This window comes from Aotus nancymaae, unplaced genomic scaffold (assembly GCF_030222135.1).
Source record: "Aotus nancymaae isolate 86718 unplaced genomic scaffold, 86718_ANA_hifiasm-v0.15.2.pri h1tg000016l, whole genome shotgun sequence".
Taxonomy (NCBI): Eukaryota; Metazoa; Chordata; class Mammalia; order Primates; family Aotidae; genus Aotus; species Aotus nancymaae.
The window spans coordinates 34,902,997-34,923,222 of record NW_026988428.1 but is presented as its reverse complement, the minus strand read 5'-3'; the positions used below and the strand labels follow the sequence as shown (position 1 = coordinate 34,923,222).

General features: G+C 44.1%; 1 protein-coding gene and 2 non-coding genes across 4 annotated transcripts in view; all 3 read right to left on the bottom strand.

Annotated features, from left to right (window-relative positions):
- Positions 1-1,388: 1,388 nt before the first annotated feature.
- On the bottom strand, positions 1,389-1,492 carry LOC135275488 (U6 spliceosomal RNA). Its single transcript, XR_010343119.1, has one exon. It is a non-coding gene; the product is annotated as a U6 spliceosomal RNA (small nuclear RNA).
- A 5,327-nt stretch (positions 1,493-6,819) lies between these two features.
- On the bottom strand, positions 6,820-6,925 carry LOC135275468 (U6 spliceosomal RNA). The gene has a single exon (XR_010343101.1). It is a non-coding gene; the product is annotated as a U6 spliceosomal RNA (small nuclear RNA).
- A 2,497-nt stretch (positions 6,926-9,422) lies between these two features.
- The window catches only part of TMT1A (thiol methyltransferase 1A), a 39,511-nt gene continuing 28,707 nt past the window's right edge, over positions 9,423-20,226 (bottom strand). For both annotated transcript variants that reach the window (XM_064377093.1, XM_064377094.1), the window contains one exon: positions 9,423-11,404. In XM_064377093.1, the coding sequence (XP_064233163.1) occupies positions 10,049-11,404 (1,356 nt within the window). In that variant the 3' untranslated portion in view covers positions 9,423-10,048. The remainder of the gene's footprint in view (positions 11,405-20,226) is intronic.

The window sequence follows — 20,226 nt, the reverse complement described above, 5'->3', positions numbered from 1 at the left end:
GTTGCAGTAATCTTTTTATCCCCTTTTCTGTCACTTATATTTTAACCCTGTTTAAAATGCTTTTCACCAGCCTAGGCAACATGGTGAAACCCTGTCTCTACAAAAAAATGGAAAAACTGAGCCAGGTGTGGTGGCATGTGCCTGTAGTCCCAGCTACTTCAGAGGCTGAGATGAGAGGATCACCTGAGCCCAGGAGATCAAGGCTGCAGTGAGCTGTGATTAGGCCACTGCACCCCGACCTGGGTGACAGAGTGAGACTTTGTCTCAAAAAAAAAAGTTTTTTAGATGGGAGTTTTAAACATTTTAATAGTCAATTTAATCAGAATTGTCCATTTTGACTTCTGCTTTTTCATAATTTTATTGCTAAAATTTTATCATTAGTATAAAAACACTATTTTTTTCAGATAATTTTGTTGTTGTTGTTGTTGTTGTTGTTTTTGAAACAAGGTCTCACTCTGTCACCCAAGCTGGACTGCAATGGTGCACTTCTTTTCTTTTTTTTTTTTAGACAGAGTCTCACTCTGTCTCCCAGGCTGGAGTGCAATGGTGTGCTGTTGGCTCACTGCAACCTCCGCCTCCCGGGTCCAAGTCATTCTCCTGCCTCAGCCTCCCGAGTAGCTGGGATTACAGGCACCTGCCACCATGCCGGGCTAATTTTTTGTATTTTTAGTAGAGATGGGGTTTCACCATATTGGCCAGGCTGTTCTCTAACTCTTGACCTCGTGATCTGCCCGCCTTGGCCTCCCAAAGTGCTGTGATTATAGACACGAGCCACCGCACCTTGTGGTGCACTTATTTCCATGTGGCACTTATTTTCCTGCATCTTGTTTTATTTCCTTTAACTTTGTGATTTTGGCTCACTGAAACCTCCACATCCCAGGCTCAAACAATCCTCCTGCCTCAGCCTCCCAAATAGCTGGGACTACATGCATGTGCCAGCATCCCTGGCTAGTTTTTGTGTTTTCTGTAGAGCAGAGTTTCACCATGTTGCCTAGGCTGGTCTCGAACTCCTGGACTCAAGTGATCCATCTACCTCAGCCTCCCAAAGTGCTGGGATTATAAGCATGAACCACTGTCCTTGGCCTTTAAAAAGTTTTTTTTTTGGCCAGGCTCAGTGGCCCAGCACTTTGGGAGGCCGAGGTGGGTGGATCATGAGGTCAGAAGATCGAGACCATCCTTGCTGACACGGTGAAACCGTCTCTACCAAAAATACAAAAAATTAGCCAGGCGTGGTGGCACTCACCTGTTACCCCAGCTACTCGGGAGGTTGAGGCAGCAGAATTGCTTGAACTTGGGAGGCGGAGGTTGCAGTGAACTAAGATCATGCCACTGCACTCCAGCCTGGACAACAGAGCGAGACTCTGTCTCAAAAAAAAAAATTTTTTTTTAAATTATGGAAATGCTTCATGAATTTGCATGTCAACCTTGCACAGTGGCCATGCTAATCTCTGTATCATTCCAGTTGTAGTGTATGTGCTGCAGAAGTGAGCACTAGATAATTTTGAACTTGGTTGGTGTTTTGTTTTTACAACTTTAGGTCTTTAATTGCCCTGGAGTTTATTTTTTGCCTATTCCTTTTCTGTCCGCTGAGACTGCAGGGCCTCACTATGTGATTCTTCACCATCTTTGGGACTCTATGTTTCTCATCTCCTCCCTCAGTCTTTTTCTTGAAAATGAGAGAATGGTAATATAGAAGGCTCCAGGCTTAGAAGAGAAGCTCTTTGAAGGCCTTTAAAGAAGCAAGTGGGATATTAAAAAAAAAAAAAAAAAAAAAGCAGCAGCAAGTGGGAAAGAAGAGGTAAAGAGAGTGCTATGTGCTTTTCCCCCCTCCTTTTTCCAGAAGAGTGTGAAACTGAAGCAGAGTTACACGTAGGTTGTTTGTGAATCTAAGGTTAGAACCCAGTCTCCTGACCATCAAACTGAAAGGTTTCACAAGAGTCCATCTGAAACCAATTTGTGAGAGATGACTTGAAGAGATTAGTATATACAGAGGAGGAGCTGTATTCTAAACTTACAAGAAGTCGCTGGTTTTTTTTTTGTTTGTTTGTTTTTGTTGGTGGTGGTGGTGGTGGTTTTTTGAGACGGAGTTTTGCTCTTGTTACCCAGGCTGGAGTGCAATGGCACGATCTCGGCTCACCGCAACCTCCGCCTCCTGGGTTCAGGCAATTCTCCTGCCTCAGCCTCCCGAGTAGCCAGGATTACAGGCACCTACCACTGTGCCCAGCTAATTTTTATATTTTTAGTAGAGACAGGGTTTCATCATGTTGGCTAAGCTAGTCTCAAACTCCTGAGCTCAGGTGATCCACCTGCCTCCGCCTCCCAAAGTGCAGGGATTACAGGCGTGGGCCACCGCACCCGGCCAAATTTTTAAATTTTTTGTAAAGTGTCTTTCCTTGTTACCCAAGCCGGTCTTGAACTCCTGGGCTCAAGTGGTCCTCCTTCTGTGGCCTCCAAAAATGCTGGGATTACAGGCGTGAGCCACTGTGCCTGGCCTATTGCACCTTTTCTGTTTAGATATATTTAGCCACATAAATACTTCCCATTGCGTTGTCTATAGTCTTCAGTAGGGTAACGTGTTGTATAGGTTCATAGCCTAGGAGTAATAGCCAAAAAGCCTAGGTGTATAGTAGGCTATACTATCCAGACTTATTTAAGTACACTCCTTGAGGTTTTCACAAGGATGAATTACCTAACAACACATTGCTCAATGACTATATATTCAGAATGTGTTAAAGTGCTTGAGTGGAGTAAGAAGTGTTTGAAGGGTAGCAGATAGACTGTAGTACTGGAATGCTGCCTAGAGGAAACTGGGAATGCATCACAAAGGCCAGTATTTTAAGGGGACCTTCAAGAATAATAGGAGTTTTGGCCGGGCTCGGTGGCTCAAGCCTGTAATCCCAGCACTTTGGGAGGCCCAGGCGGGTGGATCACAAGGTCAAGAGATCGAGACCATCCTGGTCAACATGGTGAAACCCTGTCTCACTAAAAATACAAAAAATTAGCTGGGCATGGTGGTGCGTGCCTGTAATCCCAGCTACGCAGGAGGCTGAGGCAGGAGAATTGCCTGAACCCAGGAGGCGGAGGTTGCGGTGAGCCGAGATCGTGCCATTGCACTCCAGCCTGGGTAACAAGAGCGAAACTCCGTCTCAAAAAAAAAAAAAAAAAAAAAAAAAAAGAATAATAGGAGTTTTCTGGGAAAAGAAGAGGAAGCATAGGAGGAATTAATTTTATGTAGTTTTGGAGAGAACAGAAACATGAAAAATATACTTGGAGAGTGGGTGGAAGGTAGGCATGGAAGAAAAGCCTCCTATTTAAATAAAAAGCAAACATGATACAGATATGTATTAACATCTATACAGAAATGAGTTAGCTGGGCACAGTGGTTCATGCCTGTAATTTTAACACTTTGGGAAGCCAAGGTGGACAGACTGCTTGAGCCCAGCCTGGGCAACATGATGAAACCTCATCTCTAAAAAAAATACCAAAATTAATCAGGCATGGTGGCGTGCACCTGTAGTCCCAGCCACTTGGGAGGCTGAAGTGGGAAGATCACCTGAGCCTGGGGAGGTTGAGGCTGCCGTGAGCCATGATCGCACCACTGTACTCCAGCCTGGGTGACAGAGCAAGACCCTGTCTCAAAAAAAAAGAAATGAAATGAGTTGGCTCTTGCCCTAATGTGGAATGTTTAGTGAATCTACATTAACAGGATTTTATGAAAAAGATAGTCTTTGAGCAAGATTTTGATACCAGTGGGATAGAAGAGGTCACCAAACACCAGAGGGGCCTCTGACACCGTTGCAGAAGGAATTCAAGGACAAATCAGAAAATAATGAAAGTAGGATTTATTACAAAGCAAAAAAAAAAAACAAAAAAAAAAAAAAAACGAAGGGGAGTGCAGGCCTACTCAAGAAAGACAGACGGGGGACAAAGGGCGGGAAAGCGGGGGTGCGCTGCCAGGCCAGACCCGGGGAGGCCCCCGCCCGCCCCCTTCTCCCCGCCCCAATGCTGCAGCCGCTCGCAGGCGCCGGTGCCGGTGCCGCCGCTCTCACCGCAGAGCCGCGCAGATGATGAGGGCCCAGCGAGGCACCAAGGGAAGGTCACCGTCAAGTTTGACTGCAAGGAGCTATGGAAGAGCGTCATAAAGGAGTGGATCCTGTACCAGCTCACGCGCCTCTATGACTGCCAGGAAGAAAAGATCCTAGAACTGGAGATTGACGTGGATGAGCTCCTCTACATGGAGAGTGACTATGCCTGGGCTGCCAGGGTCAAGGAGCTGCTGGGTGACTGTTACAAACCCACAGAGACCTTCATCTCTGGCCTGCTGGACAAGATCCGGGGCATGTAAAAGCTAAGCGCACCCCAGAAGAAGTGAGGGTCCCCCACCCAGGCGAACGGTGGCTCCCACAAGACTACTGCCGCCCCCCCCGCCCCCCCGCGTAGGAACAGTAGCATCAGCAATACCGGGGGGCCCGTGGCCAGGCCTGGTGCCATGAGCAGCGCTCCTCTTGCCCCGGCCCAGGTGTCTCTTCCCCTGCCCCTCAGTTTTCCAATTTTGGGTTTTTGTTTGTTTGTTTGTTTGAGACAGAGCCTTGCTCTGTCGCCAGGCGCCAGACTGGACTGCAGTTGCACAATCTCGGGTCACTACAATCTCCACCTCCCGGGTTCAAGCAATTCTCCTGCCTCAGCCTCCCAAGTAGCTGGGACTACAGGCATGCACCACCACACCCAGCTAATTTTTGTATTTTAGTAGAGACGGGGTTTCAGCATGTTGGTCAGGATGGTCTGGATTTCTTAACCTCGTGATCCGCCCGCCTTGGCCTCCCAAAGTGCTGGGATTACAGGCGTGAGCCACTGTGCCCGGCCACTTTTGGGGTTTTTTTTTTAATCGTTATTAAACTGATGGGACTTTTTATATTGACTGTGGGCCTTTTAATAATGCTAGGATACACATTTGGTACAGCTAAAAAAAAAAAAAAAAAAAAGACAGACATGCAACAGGGTTTGGGGTTTCTTTTTCTCTCTTTCTTTCGACGGAGTTTTGCTGACTCTTGTCATCCAGGCTGGAGTGCAGTGGTGCAATTTTGGCTCACTGCAACCTCTGGCTCCCGGGTTCATGCGATTCTCCTGCTTCAGCCTCCCAAGTAGCTGTGATTACAAGCTCCAGACATCACACCCAGCTAATTTTTGTATTTTTAGTAGAGACGGGGTTTCATCTTGTTGGCCAGGCTAGTCTTGAACTCCTGACCTCGGGTGAACCACCCACCTCAGCCTTCCAAAGTGCTGGGATTACAGGTGTGAGCCACCATGGGGTTTCTGTCTTTATGCGTTTCTTTAACTGAGGGATGGAGTATTTATGAAGATTCCTGGAAAAAAGAGAAGATTTTGCTGGGTGCGGTGGCTGACGCCTGTAATCCCAGTACTTTGGGAGGCCGAGGTGGGCGGATCACCTGAGGTTGGGAGTTCGAGACCAGCCTGACCAACATGGAGAAATCCTGTCTCTAAAAAAAAAATAAAAACGGGGAAGATTTCTTGGAACTGTGGTGCTGGCTTTTTTTTTTTTTTTTTTTTTTTTTTGTGAGACTGAGTCACCTAGGCTGGAGTGCAATGGCATGATCCTGGCTCACCACAACCTCTGCCTCCTGGGTTCAAGCGATTCTCCAACTCAGGCTTCGAGTAGTTGAGATTACAGGCACCCACCACCACACCGGGCTAATTTTTGTGTTTTTAGTAGAGATGGCGTTTCGCCATGTTGGTCAGGTGGTTGCAGCCATTTTTACACCAAATTCTGTTGTTCCAGGAACTGTCGTGGTGCTGGGGGGTGTATGATTTAATATGTTAATAAGTGTATAATGAGGTCCTAGGAGGAACCGGGGTCAAATCCAGTGTCATGTTGGATCCAGTTGGTCTTAGCTAGTGTGGCCCACATCCTGGTTTTCAATCCCTCTTAGACAGCTATTTACATTTTCCTTTTGCCAGTCAAGTGAAACTGCTTCCTGGAGTTTTCTGTCCTCCTGTGACTACCTTGTATCATTCCGGTCTCAATTTTTGAATGGAAGGGAATTGTTTAAGGTGTACAATTGTTTAAGGAGGCGATATGGTGTGGTGGTTGAGTCTTGGCTCCTGGGTCTCACAGATTTGTGTTCAAAGCCTGGCTTTGCCACTAACTAGCTGTGTTTTTAGGCAAATTAAACTCTCTAAGTCTCAGATTCCTAATTTGCAAAATGAAGATAATAATAAATAATAGTTCCTGCCTCAGTTTATTATGAGGATTGTTTTTTTTGGTAGAGACATGGTCTCCCTATGTTGCCCAGGCTGGTCTCAAACTCTTGCCCTCAAATGATCTGCCTGCCTTGGCCTCCCAAAGTGTTGGGATTGCAGGCATGAATCTCTGTGCCAGCCTACTATGAGGATTAATGTTCGTGAAGTGTTAAATAATGGTGTTTGGTACACAATAAGAATTCAGTTAGGCCGGGCACAGTGGCTCATGCCTGTAATCCCAGCACTTTGGGAGGCCAAGGCAGGTGGATCACGAGGTCAGAAGTTCAAGACCAGCCTGACCAATGTGGGGAAACCCTGTTTCTACTAAAAATACACAAAGTAGCTGGGCATGGTGGCATTCGCCTGTAATTCCAGCTAATTCCAGCTACTGAGGAGGCTGAGGCAGGAGAATCGCTTGAACCCAGGAGGCAGAGGTTGCAGTGAGCTGAGATCACACCACTGCACTCCAACCTGAGCAATAGAGCGAAACTATGTCTCAAAAAAAAAAAAAAAGAATTCAATTAATGTTGTCAGTTACTCTTTTTTTTATTTTTATTTTTTAAAAATACGGAACGCTTCATGAATTTGCGTGTCATCTTGAGCAGGAGCCATGCTAATCTTCTCTGTATCGTTCCGATTTTAGTATATGTGCTGCCGAAGCGAGCACTCAGTTACTCTTAAGTGTAAATTGGGAACCAGGAAGGCAAAATGGAGTGTGTTTCTTGCAGATGGACAGCGGGGAGCCAGGACATAGCTCAGCTTGCTCGTGCTCAGAGAGAACGAGTTAAGTGGCTGACCCTGAAGGCAGGGGCCACAAAGCTGTGTGTGGGAGCCGGACTAGACAGTCGAGGCAGGGCAGACAGTGTGAGAAAGCTGTTGATGAGAGCTGCTGCTGAATAAAATCATCTTTCACCAGCCTACGGCCCCCCAAGTGTTCTTTCTGCTCATCCACCCACTGCTTCCAGACCTCAACATGACCTTGGACATAGTCTAAATCTGACACTCATAACAGTTACAGATTTCTTTGTCCTTTCACTCTCACTTTTTTGAGATAGGGTCTTGTTCTGTCACAGAGACTGGAGTGCTGTGGCGTGATCACAGCTCACTGTAGCCTCCTGGGTTCAAATAATCCTCCCACTTCAGCCTCTCACGTAGCTGGGACCACAGGCACGTTCCACTACACCCAGAAATTTTATGTAGAGATGGGGGTCTCCCTATGTTGCCCAGGGTAAGAATTCCTTTTTTTTTTTTTTTTTTTTGAGTCGGAGTTTCGCTCTTGTTACCCAGGCTGGAGTGCAATGGCGCGATCTCGGCTCACCGCAACCTCCGCCTCCTGGGTTCAGGCAATTCTCCTGCCTCAGCCTCCTGAGTAGCTGGGATTACAGGCACGCGCCATCATGCCCAGCTAATTTTTTGTATTTTTAGTAGAGACAGGGTTTCACCATGTTGACCAGGATGGTCTCGATCTCTTGACCTCGTGATCCACCTGCCTTGGCCTCCCAAAGGGGTGGGATTACAGGTGTGAGCCTCTGCGCCTGGCCCTTTTTTTTTTTTAAGACGGGGTTTCACCATGTTGGTCAGGCTGGTCTTGAACTCCCGACCTCAGTTGATCCGCCCGCCTTGGCCTCCAAAGTGCTTGGATTCCTAAACTCAAATAGGCCTTTTCCTTCCAAGACTTTAGTTCCTGGGCAATTTTACAGGTGCTTCTATTTTCCCCTCAAGTGGAACAAATTGGCCCCAAGCCCAATCTGCAGAGGCAGCTATGCCTTAGGGAACTTATCTGATGTAGAACAAGGTCAAGAGACATATTAAGTTGAAATGATTTGACTTTCATGATTAAGAGAGCCCTAAAGCAGAGACCTTTTGTCTGGGTCCCTGAGCAGAAGATCCAGAGATTCATACTTCCTTCTCCTGACTCAATGGTTGTTCTAGGTGGGAACCAGAACCACTTGCTGGAAGCCTACCTTGACATATTTGAATCGATTACTGCTTTTCTTTCTTTTCCATTCTAAGCTATTATGTTTTTATGGTTCTAAGCAGATTTTCTTAAAAACTACTAGAAAACTGCCTGCTACCTGAAAGCTGTAACTGTTTTCTTCTCTCCTGTATTTTTTTTTTACCCCACCCCAATGCTGCTTCTTTCTGGCTTTGTCATCTAAGTTATTTCCCTGAGACAAATTTTCCCCATTCTTTCAGCTCCCCTCCTCCCAGACTGAGAAATTCTAGGCTTGCCCTAAACTCTCTCTTGTAGTTTCAGGCTTTTTTCTCTTTCTTTTTCTTTTCCATCAGGCACCAAGTCTGTAATTTGCGTGGCTCTGATGTCAGCCCATGGATCACTGATTGACCAGGCTGAAGCCAGCGGGTCCTTCAGATCCCGAGGGATAATAGAGCAGGGAGCATTTCCACCCACACTGAGACTCCTCATAATTGCATCAGTGCTGCACGTACCTACGTGGAAAATACAAGTGGACCGTCAGGCTTGGGGTTAATGGTTTCACCTCATGTCTCAGGAGCAGAGTCCTAGTGCACATGCACCTGTGGAGCCTGAACCAGCTTCACTCCAAGAGGAGCAGAGAAGGGAAGGAATTTCTGTTACTCCGCCCCTTTAATCCACTGCCACTCACAGGCTTGCTACCTGCTCTTGCTCTTGCCAAATGGGACAGAGATGAAATCTTAGAATAAAAAGTGTTTGAACTCAATAAATTGTTAATTAATATCTAGGAGTGGCAGATACATAATGCTTCTTGAGATAAAATCTTAGAATAAAAGTTTTTGAACTCAATATATTGTTAATTAATATCTAGGAGTGGTAGATATATAATGCTTCTCTTTTCTTTCTTTCTTTTTTTTGAGATGGAGTCTCACTCTGTCCCAGGCTGGAGTGCAGTAGCATGATCTCAGCTCACTGCAACCTCTGCCTCCCGGTTCAAGTGATTTTCCTGGCTCAATTTTCCCAGTAGCTGGGATTACAGGTGTGCACCACCACGCCCAGCAAATTTTTGTATTTTTGCTAGAGACTGGGTTTCACCATTTGGCCAGGTTGGTCTCAAACTCCTGACCTTGTGATCTGCCCACCTTGGCCTCCCAAAGTGCCGGGATTACAGGTGTGAGCCACCACAATGCTTCTCTTTTCATGACAGGTTAAAGATGAAATTTGATTACGCTTTGGTTTGCCTCTTGAAATTCCTTGCCAGTCTTTTTTTTTTTTTAATTGCATTTTAGGTTTTGGGGTACATGTGAAGAACACACAAGATTGTTGCATAGGTACACACATGGCAGTGTGATTTGCTGCCTTCCTCCCCTTCACTTATATCTGGCATTTGTCCCTATGCTATCTCTCCCCAACTCCCCACCCCCCTCTATCCCTCCCTTATTTCCCCCCAACAGACCCCAGTGTGTGATGCTCCTCTCCCTGTGTCCATGTGTTCTCCTTGTTCAACACCCACCTATGAGTGAGAACATGCGGTGTTTGATTTTCTGTTCTTGTGTCAGTTTGCTGAGAATGATGGTTTCCAGGTTCATCCATGTCCCTACAAAGGACACAAACTCATCGTTTTTGATGGCTGCATAGTATTCCATGGTATATATGTGCCACATTTTCCCTGTCTGGTCTATCATTGATGGGCATTTTGGGTTGGTTCCAGGTCTTTGCTATTGTAAACTCTGCTGCAATGAACATTTGTGTGCATGTGTCCTTATAGTAGAATGATTTATAATCCTTTGGATATATACCCAGTAATGGGATTGCTGGGTCAAATGGAATTTCTATTTCTAGGTCCTTGAGGAATCGCTACACTGTCTTCCACAATGGTTGAACTAATTTACACTCCCACCAACAGTGTAAAAGTGTTCCTATTTCTCCACATCCTCTCCAGCATCTGTTGTCTCCAGATTTTTTAATGATCGCCATTCTAACTGGCGGGAGATGGTATCTCAATGTAGTTTTGATTTGCATTTCTCTAATGACCAGTGATGATGAGCATTTTTTCATATGCTTGTTGGCCTCACGTATGTCTTCTTTTGTAAAGTATCTGTTCATATCCTTCGCCCACTTTTGAATGGGCTTGTTTGTTTTTTTCTTGTAAATCTGTTTTAGTTTGTTGTAAATTCTGGATATCAGCCCTTTGTCAGATGGGTAGGCTGCAAAAATTTTTTCCCATTCTGTTGGTTGCCGATTCACTCTAATGACTGTTTCTTTTGCCGTGCAGAAGCTGTGGAGTTTGATTAGGTCCCATTTCTCTATTTTGGCTTTTGTTGCCAATGCTTTTGGTGTTTTGGTCATGAAGTCCTTGCCTACGCCTATGTCGTGAATGGTTTTGCCTAGGTTTTCTTCTAGGGTTTTTATGGTGTTCGGTCTTATGTTTAAGTCTTTAATCCATCTGGAGTCAATTTTAGTGTAAGGTGTCAGGAAGGGGTCCAGTTTCTGCTTTCTGCACATGGCTAGCCGGTTTTCCCAACACCACTTATTAAACAGGGAATCCTTTCCCCATTGCTTGTTTTTGTCAGGTTTGTCAAAGATCGGATGGTTGTAGATATGTTGTGTTGCCTCTGTTCTGTTCCATTGGTCTATATCTCTGTTTTGGTACCAGTACCATGCTGTTTTGATTACTGTAGCCTTGTAGTATAGTTTGATGTCCGGTAGTGTGATGCCTCCCGCTTTGTTCTTTTTCCTTAGAATTGACTTGGCTATGCGGGCTCTCTTTTGGTTCCATATGAAGTTTAAGGTGGTTTTTTCCAGTTCTGTGAAGAAGGTCATTGGTAGCTTGATGGGGATAGCATTGAATATATAAATTACATTGGGCAGTATGGCCATTTTCACGATATTGATTCTTCCTAACCGTGAACATGGAATGTTTCTCCATCTGTTTGTGTCCTCTCTTATTTTGTTGAGCAATGGCTTGTAGTTCTCCTTGAAGAGGTCCTTTACGTTCCTTGTTAATTGTATTCCTAGGTATTTTATTCTCTTTGTAGCAATTGTGAATGGCAGTTCGTTCTTGATTTGGCTCTCTTTAAGTCTGTTATTGGTGTATAATAAATCGTTTTCAGAAGGTTTTTGTCTTTCTTGCTTCCAGCGTGTAGCTTCATTTTTTGGCCTCATTGAAGAATCTAGGTCTAATGTGATCCTCATACATAGAGTAGAGAACACCTAGAAACAGAAAGATATATATCAGTTGAGTATCCATGGGGAAAAAAACACTGAATTTCTTTCATTTGTTGTATTTTTATGAAACTAGCCCACAATTTAAACAGAAACAAACAGAGGCCCTCCTTTTTATTAGTTTTTGGTTTGGATCATACAAGTGAGTCTAGAAAAAAACAAACCTCTAAGGAGCCCTTTAAAATGAATACTAATAAATTCATGATGTTATTATGCCAGCAAAATGTTGGTGAAATTTTAGGAAAGTGGGCAAATTTGACCAGATGTTAAGATAAAAATAGCAGTCTTCTCAGTTAGCAAACAGGTATTCAGTCTTTGCTTGTACTCGGTATCTTGAGGAAAACAAATGGTGAATGGATCTAATTCCTGCTTCTAGGGATTTATGATCTAGTGGGTGAATTGCCTGTGAGTTTAGATGGATGATATGTATGGCTTCCATAGAGTCCTAGGCATGCAGAAAGGGGGAAGTAGCTAGGGGAAATAAGATGAGGAAGAGAGGAGCTGCTTTAGTGAGTTCCAAGAATGTCAGCAAATGTTGACACCCAAAAGCAAGTTAGGGAGTCACAGATTTAAACTACAACTCACATACCACCACCACCAGCCCACACCCGTCTCAGTTATCAAGGTATCAGATTTCAAAATTAGATCTCTCTTCTGAGTGTGAAACCCATATATTCATTATTGTACTTATGACTTATTTTTTTTTTGAGATGGAGTCTCGCTCTTGTCATCCAGGCTGGAGTGGTGCAGTGGCATGATCTCAGTTCACTGCAACCTCCGCCTCCCAGGTTCAAGCAATTCTCCTGCCTCAGGCTCCCGAGTAACTGGGATGAAAGGCACCCACCACCATGCCCAGCTAATTTTTGTATTTTTAGTAGAGATGGGATTTTGCCATGTTGGCCAGGCTGGTCTTGAACTCCTGACCTCAGGTGATCCACTCGCTTTGGTTTCCCAAAGTGCTGGGGTTACAGGTGTGAGCACAGTGCCTGGCCTTAAATATGACATTTCCACTTCATATAGGTAGACGGTCTCGAAACTTTCCAAATTTACTTAAGTAAATATGTTGAGCATGCCTCTCAAAATGTGCATTCATTTATTTATTTTTGAGACAGTCTCTCTCTGTCTCGCCCAGGCTAGTTTGCAGTGGCACAATCTTGGCTGACTGCAGCCTCCACCTCCCAGATTCAAGCAGTTCTCCTGTCTCAGCCTTCTGAGTAGCTGGAACTATAGGTGCACGCCACCACACCCGAGTAATTTTGTAATTTTGGTAGAGATGGGGTTTTACCATGTTGGCCAGGCTGGTCTTGAACTCCTGACCTCAGGTGATCCACCCGCCTCAACCTCCTAAAGTGCTAGGATTATAGGTGTGAGCCACTGTGCCAGGCCAAAATGTGCATTTATTTATAAACAATATAAATGCAGGTGGGTGGTGGGGGTTTATGCCTGTAATCCCAGCCCTTCGGAAGGCCAAGAGAGGAGGATCACTTAAGGGTAGGAGTTAGAGACTAGCCTAGTTAAATAGCAAGACTCATCTGTACAAAAAATTAAAAAAATTAGGGCCGGGCATGGTGGCTCATGCCTGTAATCCCAGCACTTTGGGAGGCTGAGGCAGGCGGATTACCTGAGGTCAGGAGTTCAAGACCAGCCTGGCCAACATGGCAAAACCCCGTCTCTACTAAAAATACAAAAATTAGCCAGGCGTGGTGGCAGGTGACTGACTGTAATCCCAGCTACTCGGGAGGCTGAGGCATGGGAATTGCTTGAATCTGGAAAGCAGAGGTTGCAGTGAGCCGAGTTTGTGCCATTGCACTCCAGCCTGGGCGACAGAGTGAGACTCCGTCTCAAAAAAAACGGAACATTCACAAGGAATCTTCTATTGATGTGTAAAAAGAAAAAGAAAAAAAAAAAGCAGAACAAAAAAATTAGCTGGGCATGGTGGTGCACGCCTATAAAATCCTAGCTACTAGGGAAGCTGAGGTGGGAGGATCACTTGAGCCCAGGAATTTGAGGCTACAGTGAACCATGATTGCACCACTGCACTCCAGCCTGGATGACAGGGCAAGACCCTGTCTCCCCAAAGAAAAAAATCGGTGGAACTGGAGTAGAGATTACTGTAAGTTGGGAGGCAGTGAGTCAGCCTCATCCTTTTGTGAGTTCTAGCTCATCCTTGCAAATTCCAGTTTATCTTTCTTTCCTTCTCAACTGTTGATTTGCTGACTTCAGGCCCCAGTATCAGAAACATAAGCAACAGCCTCGCATGGACTGTTTAGCCAACTCCCAAAAATGTTTTAAGGTCATATCTCTGTATAACTCCCTTCTCCTCCTGTCTCTTCCTTTTCATTCTCCTGCTCCTCCTCCTCTTCATCCTCCTCCTTCTCCTCCTCTTCCTTCTTCTTTTATTATTATTATTATTTGAGACAATGTCTCGCTCTGTGGCCAAGGCTGGAGTGCAGTGGTGCGAGCAAGGCTCACTGCAGCCTTGACCTTCTGGGTTCAAGCCGTCCTCTCATCTCAGCCTCCTGAGTAGCTGGGACCACAGGTGGATGCGACCTGCCTGGCTAACTTCTTAACTTTTTGTAGAGACAGGGTATTCGCTGTATTGCCCAGACTGGTCTCAAACTTATGGGCTCAAGTGATCCTCCTGCCTCGGACTCCCAAAGTGCTGAGGTTACAGGCGTGAGCCACCACACCCAGCCTAAACCGCTTTTTATATATCACTGCTAGTAGTTTTGCTTGTCTGAATCCTGACTGATATAGTTTGGAATTAGAAGTGCTTCCAGAGGAACAGAACCATGATGATAGATTCTCTGAAGTGGTTTTGGGTTATCCAGAATTGGTTCTCTGATCCGTTTAGATTTAAAGGCATTAATGGCCATGTTTTCAGTGATAAAGAGGATACTAACAGTCCATGCGATATAGTAGTAATATAGTTTCTTAAATTATCACCCATTAGGCCAGGCGTGGTGGCTTATGCCTGTCATCCAAGCACTTTGGGAGGCTGAGGCAGGAGGATCACTTGAGGTGAGGAGTTCAAGACCAGCTTAGGCAATGATGTGAGAACCTTGTTTCTACAAAAAATAAAGGCTGGGTCCAGTGGCTCGTGCCCACAATCCCAGCACTTTGAGAGGCTGAGGCAGGTGGACCATTTGAGGTCGAACTCCTGACCTCAAGTGATCCCCCCGCCTCAGCCTCCCAAAGTGCTGGGATCACAGGGGTGACCCACCACGCCTGGCCTGGTTTCCTTTTCTAATTCCTTTCCCTGCTCACTTCAGGCCCAGGCTCCAGAATCATATGCAAGGGCCTCATAGTCACATAAGTCTAAATACCTGTAATAAATCCTTCACTAAATATTACTACTAGTAGTTTTGCTTTTCTCACCAAACACTGATTCACCTACCAAGCTATGTAGTTTTCCACTTACATGCCGTGCGTCTGTGCCTTTGTTTTTTCCTCTGCCTAGAATCCTGAGTTCCTTCTCTGCTTAGTTAATTCCTCCTTATTCTTAGTTCAGCACATGATTTACATCCTTAGAGAAGCCTCCCCTGGCCTCCCAGCCCTTATGTTTGTGCTACCATAGCAACCTGTGCTATTTCTTTTTTTTTTTTTGAGATGGAGTCTTGCTCTGATGCTCAGGCTGGAGTGCAGTGGCGTGATCTCAGCTCACTGCAACCTCCACCTCCCAGGTTCAAGCGATTCTTCTGCCTCAGCCTCCCGAGTAGTTGGGACTACAAGTGCACGCCACCACACCTGGCTAATTTTTGTATTTTTAGTAGAGGTGGGTGTTGGCCAGGCTGGTCTTGAACTCCTGACCTCAAGTGATCTGCCCACCTCAGCCTCCCAAAGTGTTGAGATTACAAGTGGGAGCCACCACACCCAGCTTTTTTTTTCAGATGGAGTTTCACTCTTGTTGCCCAGGCTGGAATGCAATGGTGCGATCTCAGCTCACTGCAACCTCCACCTCTCAGGTTCAAGTGATTGTCCTGCCTTAGCCTCCCTAGTAGCTGGGATTACAGGTATGTGCCACCACCCAGCTTTTGTTTTGTTTTGTTTTGTATTTTTTTTAGTAGAGACGGGGTTTCACCATGCTGGCCAGGCTGGTCTTAAACTCCTGACCTTAGGTGATTTGCCTGCCTCAGCCTCCCAAAGTTGTGGGATCACACGTGTGAGCCACCGTGCCCGGCCAGCCTGTGCTATTTCTGTCACAGCATCTATAACTTTATATTGTCTTCTTCCTTTCTTGGTCTGTCTCCCTAAAGAGACTAAACTATTTAAGCGTAAGGACTGAGTCATATTTCTAGACAGTGTCTGGCACATAGCAGGTGTTCAATAAATGTTTGCTGAATGATGAAAATGAGGACTGTAACTTTGTAGTGAGGTTTCCCGTACTTGGAGCACATTACAGCTCATGGTTATAAGATCATTACCATATAACTTTCCTTGCAGGCCCCACACCCAGCATTCTATAATCTCCATCCTACTCTTAGGATGACTCTACTCTGCACAGCATGAAGGGGACCTAAGGATATTGTGACCTGTTCTCATTAATGTAGACCAAACAAATTTAGATTAATTCAGGTTCTAAAATGGACTTCTTTGAACTATCTGATTTAGCTGTGGGTATAACCTGAATTAATGAAGATAATTTTATACCTTTTCTTTGGATTTGACTGGTAGGTCTTGCTTAATTTATGGACTAATAAAAAAAAGATTTGCCTATTGCTCAAACTTGGAATGAAAGAAGGCAGTTGAGATTTGTGGACCCTAAAAATGGCTTCTTCCTAGTTTAACTAATAACAACATTTGCTGTCCAAATAGGCTGGGAAATATGATCGCTGCTCTTAGCCATGAGGTGGATCACAGCCACAATACAGGCTGTGATCTATCCATAACTGCTGCTCTTGAGTTATAGGATAGGAACTATTCACCACTCCCTTCACGAAAGAGACCAACAGCCCATTGCCCTGGTTCTCTACCATGGGTTTTGTCAGTTTTTGTCAGCCGCAGGCCTAAACAATTAAGGGCACAAATGGGCCCCAACGTCAACTAAGGGAAGATCAGTCTTTCCCACCCCTCTCTCATTGTATCATTGTGACCCAGTAATCATCTTCTACTATGAATGAATAAAATAAGTAAATATACTCTCAAGGACAGCTGAACATAAGGTACAAATAAAGCAGGTTACCTAGAGTCACAGCTCCGACAACAAATCCTTGGGCAGCAACTCTCATGTGAATAAGATGAAGTGACATTTTCTGATCTCTTCTATACTTTAATTTGTAAAGACCATAGGACACCACAGTCACAAAGCCTGCTATACCTGTGAATTGTAAAACTATAGGTTATTTGGAAGGCTGAGGCAGGAGCATCGCTTGAGACCAGGAGTTTGAGAACAGCCTGAGCAACATAGAAAGACCCTCATCCCTACAATAAATAAAAACTTAGCCAGGCACAGTGATGCACGCCTATAGTCCCAGCTACTCAGGAGGTTGAGGCAGGAGGATCCCGTGAGCCCAGGAATTCAAGGCTTCAGGGAGCTATGATTGCACCACTGCACTCCAGCCTGGGTGACGGAGTGAGATCCTGTCTCTAGAAAAAAAAATGTATGGGTTAAATACACAGCAGGCAAGAATTTTCAAGTGCTTAGAGAGTTAAATGAAAGAATGTCTAAAGGATAAGAACCTGGAAGATAAGCAGGAAAGACTTCAAAAAAGAACATTTTTCAGTGTAAACCTATGTAACAAACCTGCATGTTCTGCACATGTACCCCAGAATTTAAGGTGCAATTAAAAAAAAAAAAAAGTTTTTCAAAGAACCAAGCTGGATTTGGTCTACCAGATTTTAAAATGAGCCCTTAATATTCTTGGGTCCAATATTTGCAGTTTTGACTCTTCCCAGAAAAATTAGAACCATATAATATAGTAACTTGTCTAGCCATATGTAATTTCCTGAGGAATGATTTCAAATTGTGCATGCTACAAGGTTATTATCTGTGGCAAGTCACTTAGCCAGCAAGGGAACTAACCCAGCATCTCAGTACCCACAGCTTTTGTGTGTTTGGCTTTTACTCTTCTTTTCCTGTTACCAAATAAGGAGTAAATCCATAGAGTGATAAAAAAAAATTGTTCTTCTGTATAAAGTGAAACAATAAACTTTAGTGAGAGTCAAAAAGGTATGAATATATGCACAAGAAGCATAACTCTGGCAAGAACTGTGATTCTAGAAAAGTTCGGAAGCCTATACAAATATTTCTGTATTTCCTACAAATGTCAGGGGGTGAATATACTGCTGTGACAACCAGTATTCTATGTCACCGGCTCTAAAACTACTCATCAACTAAATAGGAAAGATTCTAGAAAAAGATTTAAAACACTGAGAACTGAATCCATGACAAAATAAAAATAGCCAAATAACAGATACTGGGCCAGGTGTGGTGGCTCATGTCTATAATCCCAGCACTTTGGGAGGCCTAGGTGGGTAGGTCACTTGAGGTCAGGAGTTCGAGACCAGCCTGGCCAACATGGTGAAACCCCATCTCCACTAAAAATACAACAAAATTAGCTGGGCATGGTGGTACACACCTGTAATCCCAGCTACTTGGGAGGCTGAGGCAGGAGAATCACTTGAACCTGGGAGGTGGAGGTTGCAGTGAGCTGAGATTGTGGCGTTGCACTCTAGCCTGGGCGACAGAGCAAGACTTCATCTTCAAACAACAAATGAACCAACCAACAGAAAAACTCACCAGATAGTGGAATAATTTAATAAATCCCATAAGTACAACTTGTTGGTATAGAGAAGAACTAACTTGGATTTGTATTTCACATCAGACCCTGCAAAAAACATTTTTTTGGATAAGTAAGAGTTAAATGCAAAACAAAACAAAAATATAACAGCAACAAAAACTAAAGAAAATAGAACAGCATATTTATAACATCTGTGAGAGCATATGGTGGACGTAATAGAATATGACATGAGAAAACATTTGCATAGTAAAGATATGAGTCTATTTTTGTTTGTTTGTCTTTCTTTTGAGACAGAGTCTCACTCTCTTGCTCAGGCTGGAATGCAGTGGCGCAATCTCAGCTCACTGCAACCTCCACCTCCCAGGTTCAAGTGATTCTCATGCCTCACCCTCCCTAGTAGCTGGGATCACAGACATGCACCACCACACCTGGCTAACTTTTGTATTTTTAGTAGAAATGGATCTCGCTATGCTGGCCAGGCTGGCCTTGAACTCCTGGCCCCAAGTGACCCACCCGCCACAGCCTCCTGAAATGCTGGGATTATAAGCGTGAGCCACTGTGCCCAGCCTTTTGGATTCTCTATTCTATCCCATTGATCTATGCATCTGACCTTCCATCAGTACTACACCATGTTGATTACTGTAGCAATATAGTAAGCCTTAATATCAGCCAGAGTGATTCTTTCCATTTTATGTTTTTTAAAAAAGATTATTTTAGCTTTTCTAGGACTTGTGCCTTTCCATATAAGTTTTAGAATAAGTTTGTCTATGTCTACAAAAACCCTTGCTGGGGTTTTGACAGGAATGACATTAAGCCTATAGATCAATTTGGGGAGAATCAACATCTTTCTAATAGACTGTGCCTTCCAATTCATGAACACAGGGTCAAGCATGGTAACTTATGCCTGTAATGCAGGCACTTTGGCAGGCTGAGGCAGGTGTATCACTTGAGGTCAGGAGTTTGGGACCAGCCAGGCTGAAATGGTGAATCCCTGTTTCTACTAAACACACACACACACACACACACACCCCCTCAAATTCATGATCATAGTAGTCTCTCCATTGTTTTTTTTTTGAGACAGAATCTTGCTCTGTTGTCCAGGGTGGAGTGCAGTGGTGTGATCTCAGCCCACTGCAACCTCCACCTCTTGAGTTCAAGTGATTCTCATGCTTCAGTCTCCTGAGTAGTTGGGATTACAGGTGTGTGCCACCACACCTGGCTAATGTTTGTATTTTTAGTAGAGATGGGATGTCACCATGTTGGCCAGGCTGCTCTCAAACTCCTGATTTCAAGTGATCCACCTGCCTTCGCCTCCCAAAGTGCTGGGATTACAGGCATGAACCACCTTGCCCAGCCTACCAAATTTTATTATTATTTATTTATTAGCAAAAGCTCGGCTCTCTTCCCTTAATCAAATCAGAGTTGTTTTTATTTAAATTGATTTCGTTTCTTTTCGAGATTAAAGTCAGAACCTTTCCTGTTTTCCATATAGTGTCTCTAGTTTGTTTATAATTGAATTTAGCTGGAAACACTCTTATCTTTCTACTTTAATCACCCTAAATGTCTCTGGAAAAATAATTTAATGTATAACAGGCACAGCGATTAATCTCTGTTCATTACAGTGATCTGTTCACGTAGCATTGTGTTTTTGAATGGTTTCTCTAGTTAAAAATGCTAAGGAAGATAAATCACTATTAAATTATTTGCTTCCATTTCTTATGGGTGCTATTACAAGTCTTAAATGAAACTTCTAAACAATATTACTGTAAAGTAAAATTTGATTCTTTTTTGATATATGAATAATGACACTTAGAAAGTTGCTAGAGTCACAGTAGCACTTAATGGGAACATCTGGCATACCTATTTAGAAGTTTTTATGGAATTAATGTTTTTGCAAACTTATGTCAGTCTGATTTAAGTAAATTATTTTAATGGTTTCCAGACAAAATGAACACAAGGAAACAGGCATGGCTGAAGTATACATCCATGGAGAAGAAAGCGAGAGCTCAGACTTTAAAACATAATATTGGTGCTTAGGTTTTGTGGCGTTTTTTTTTTTTTTTTTTTGAG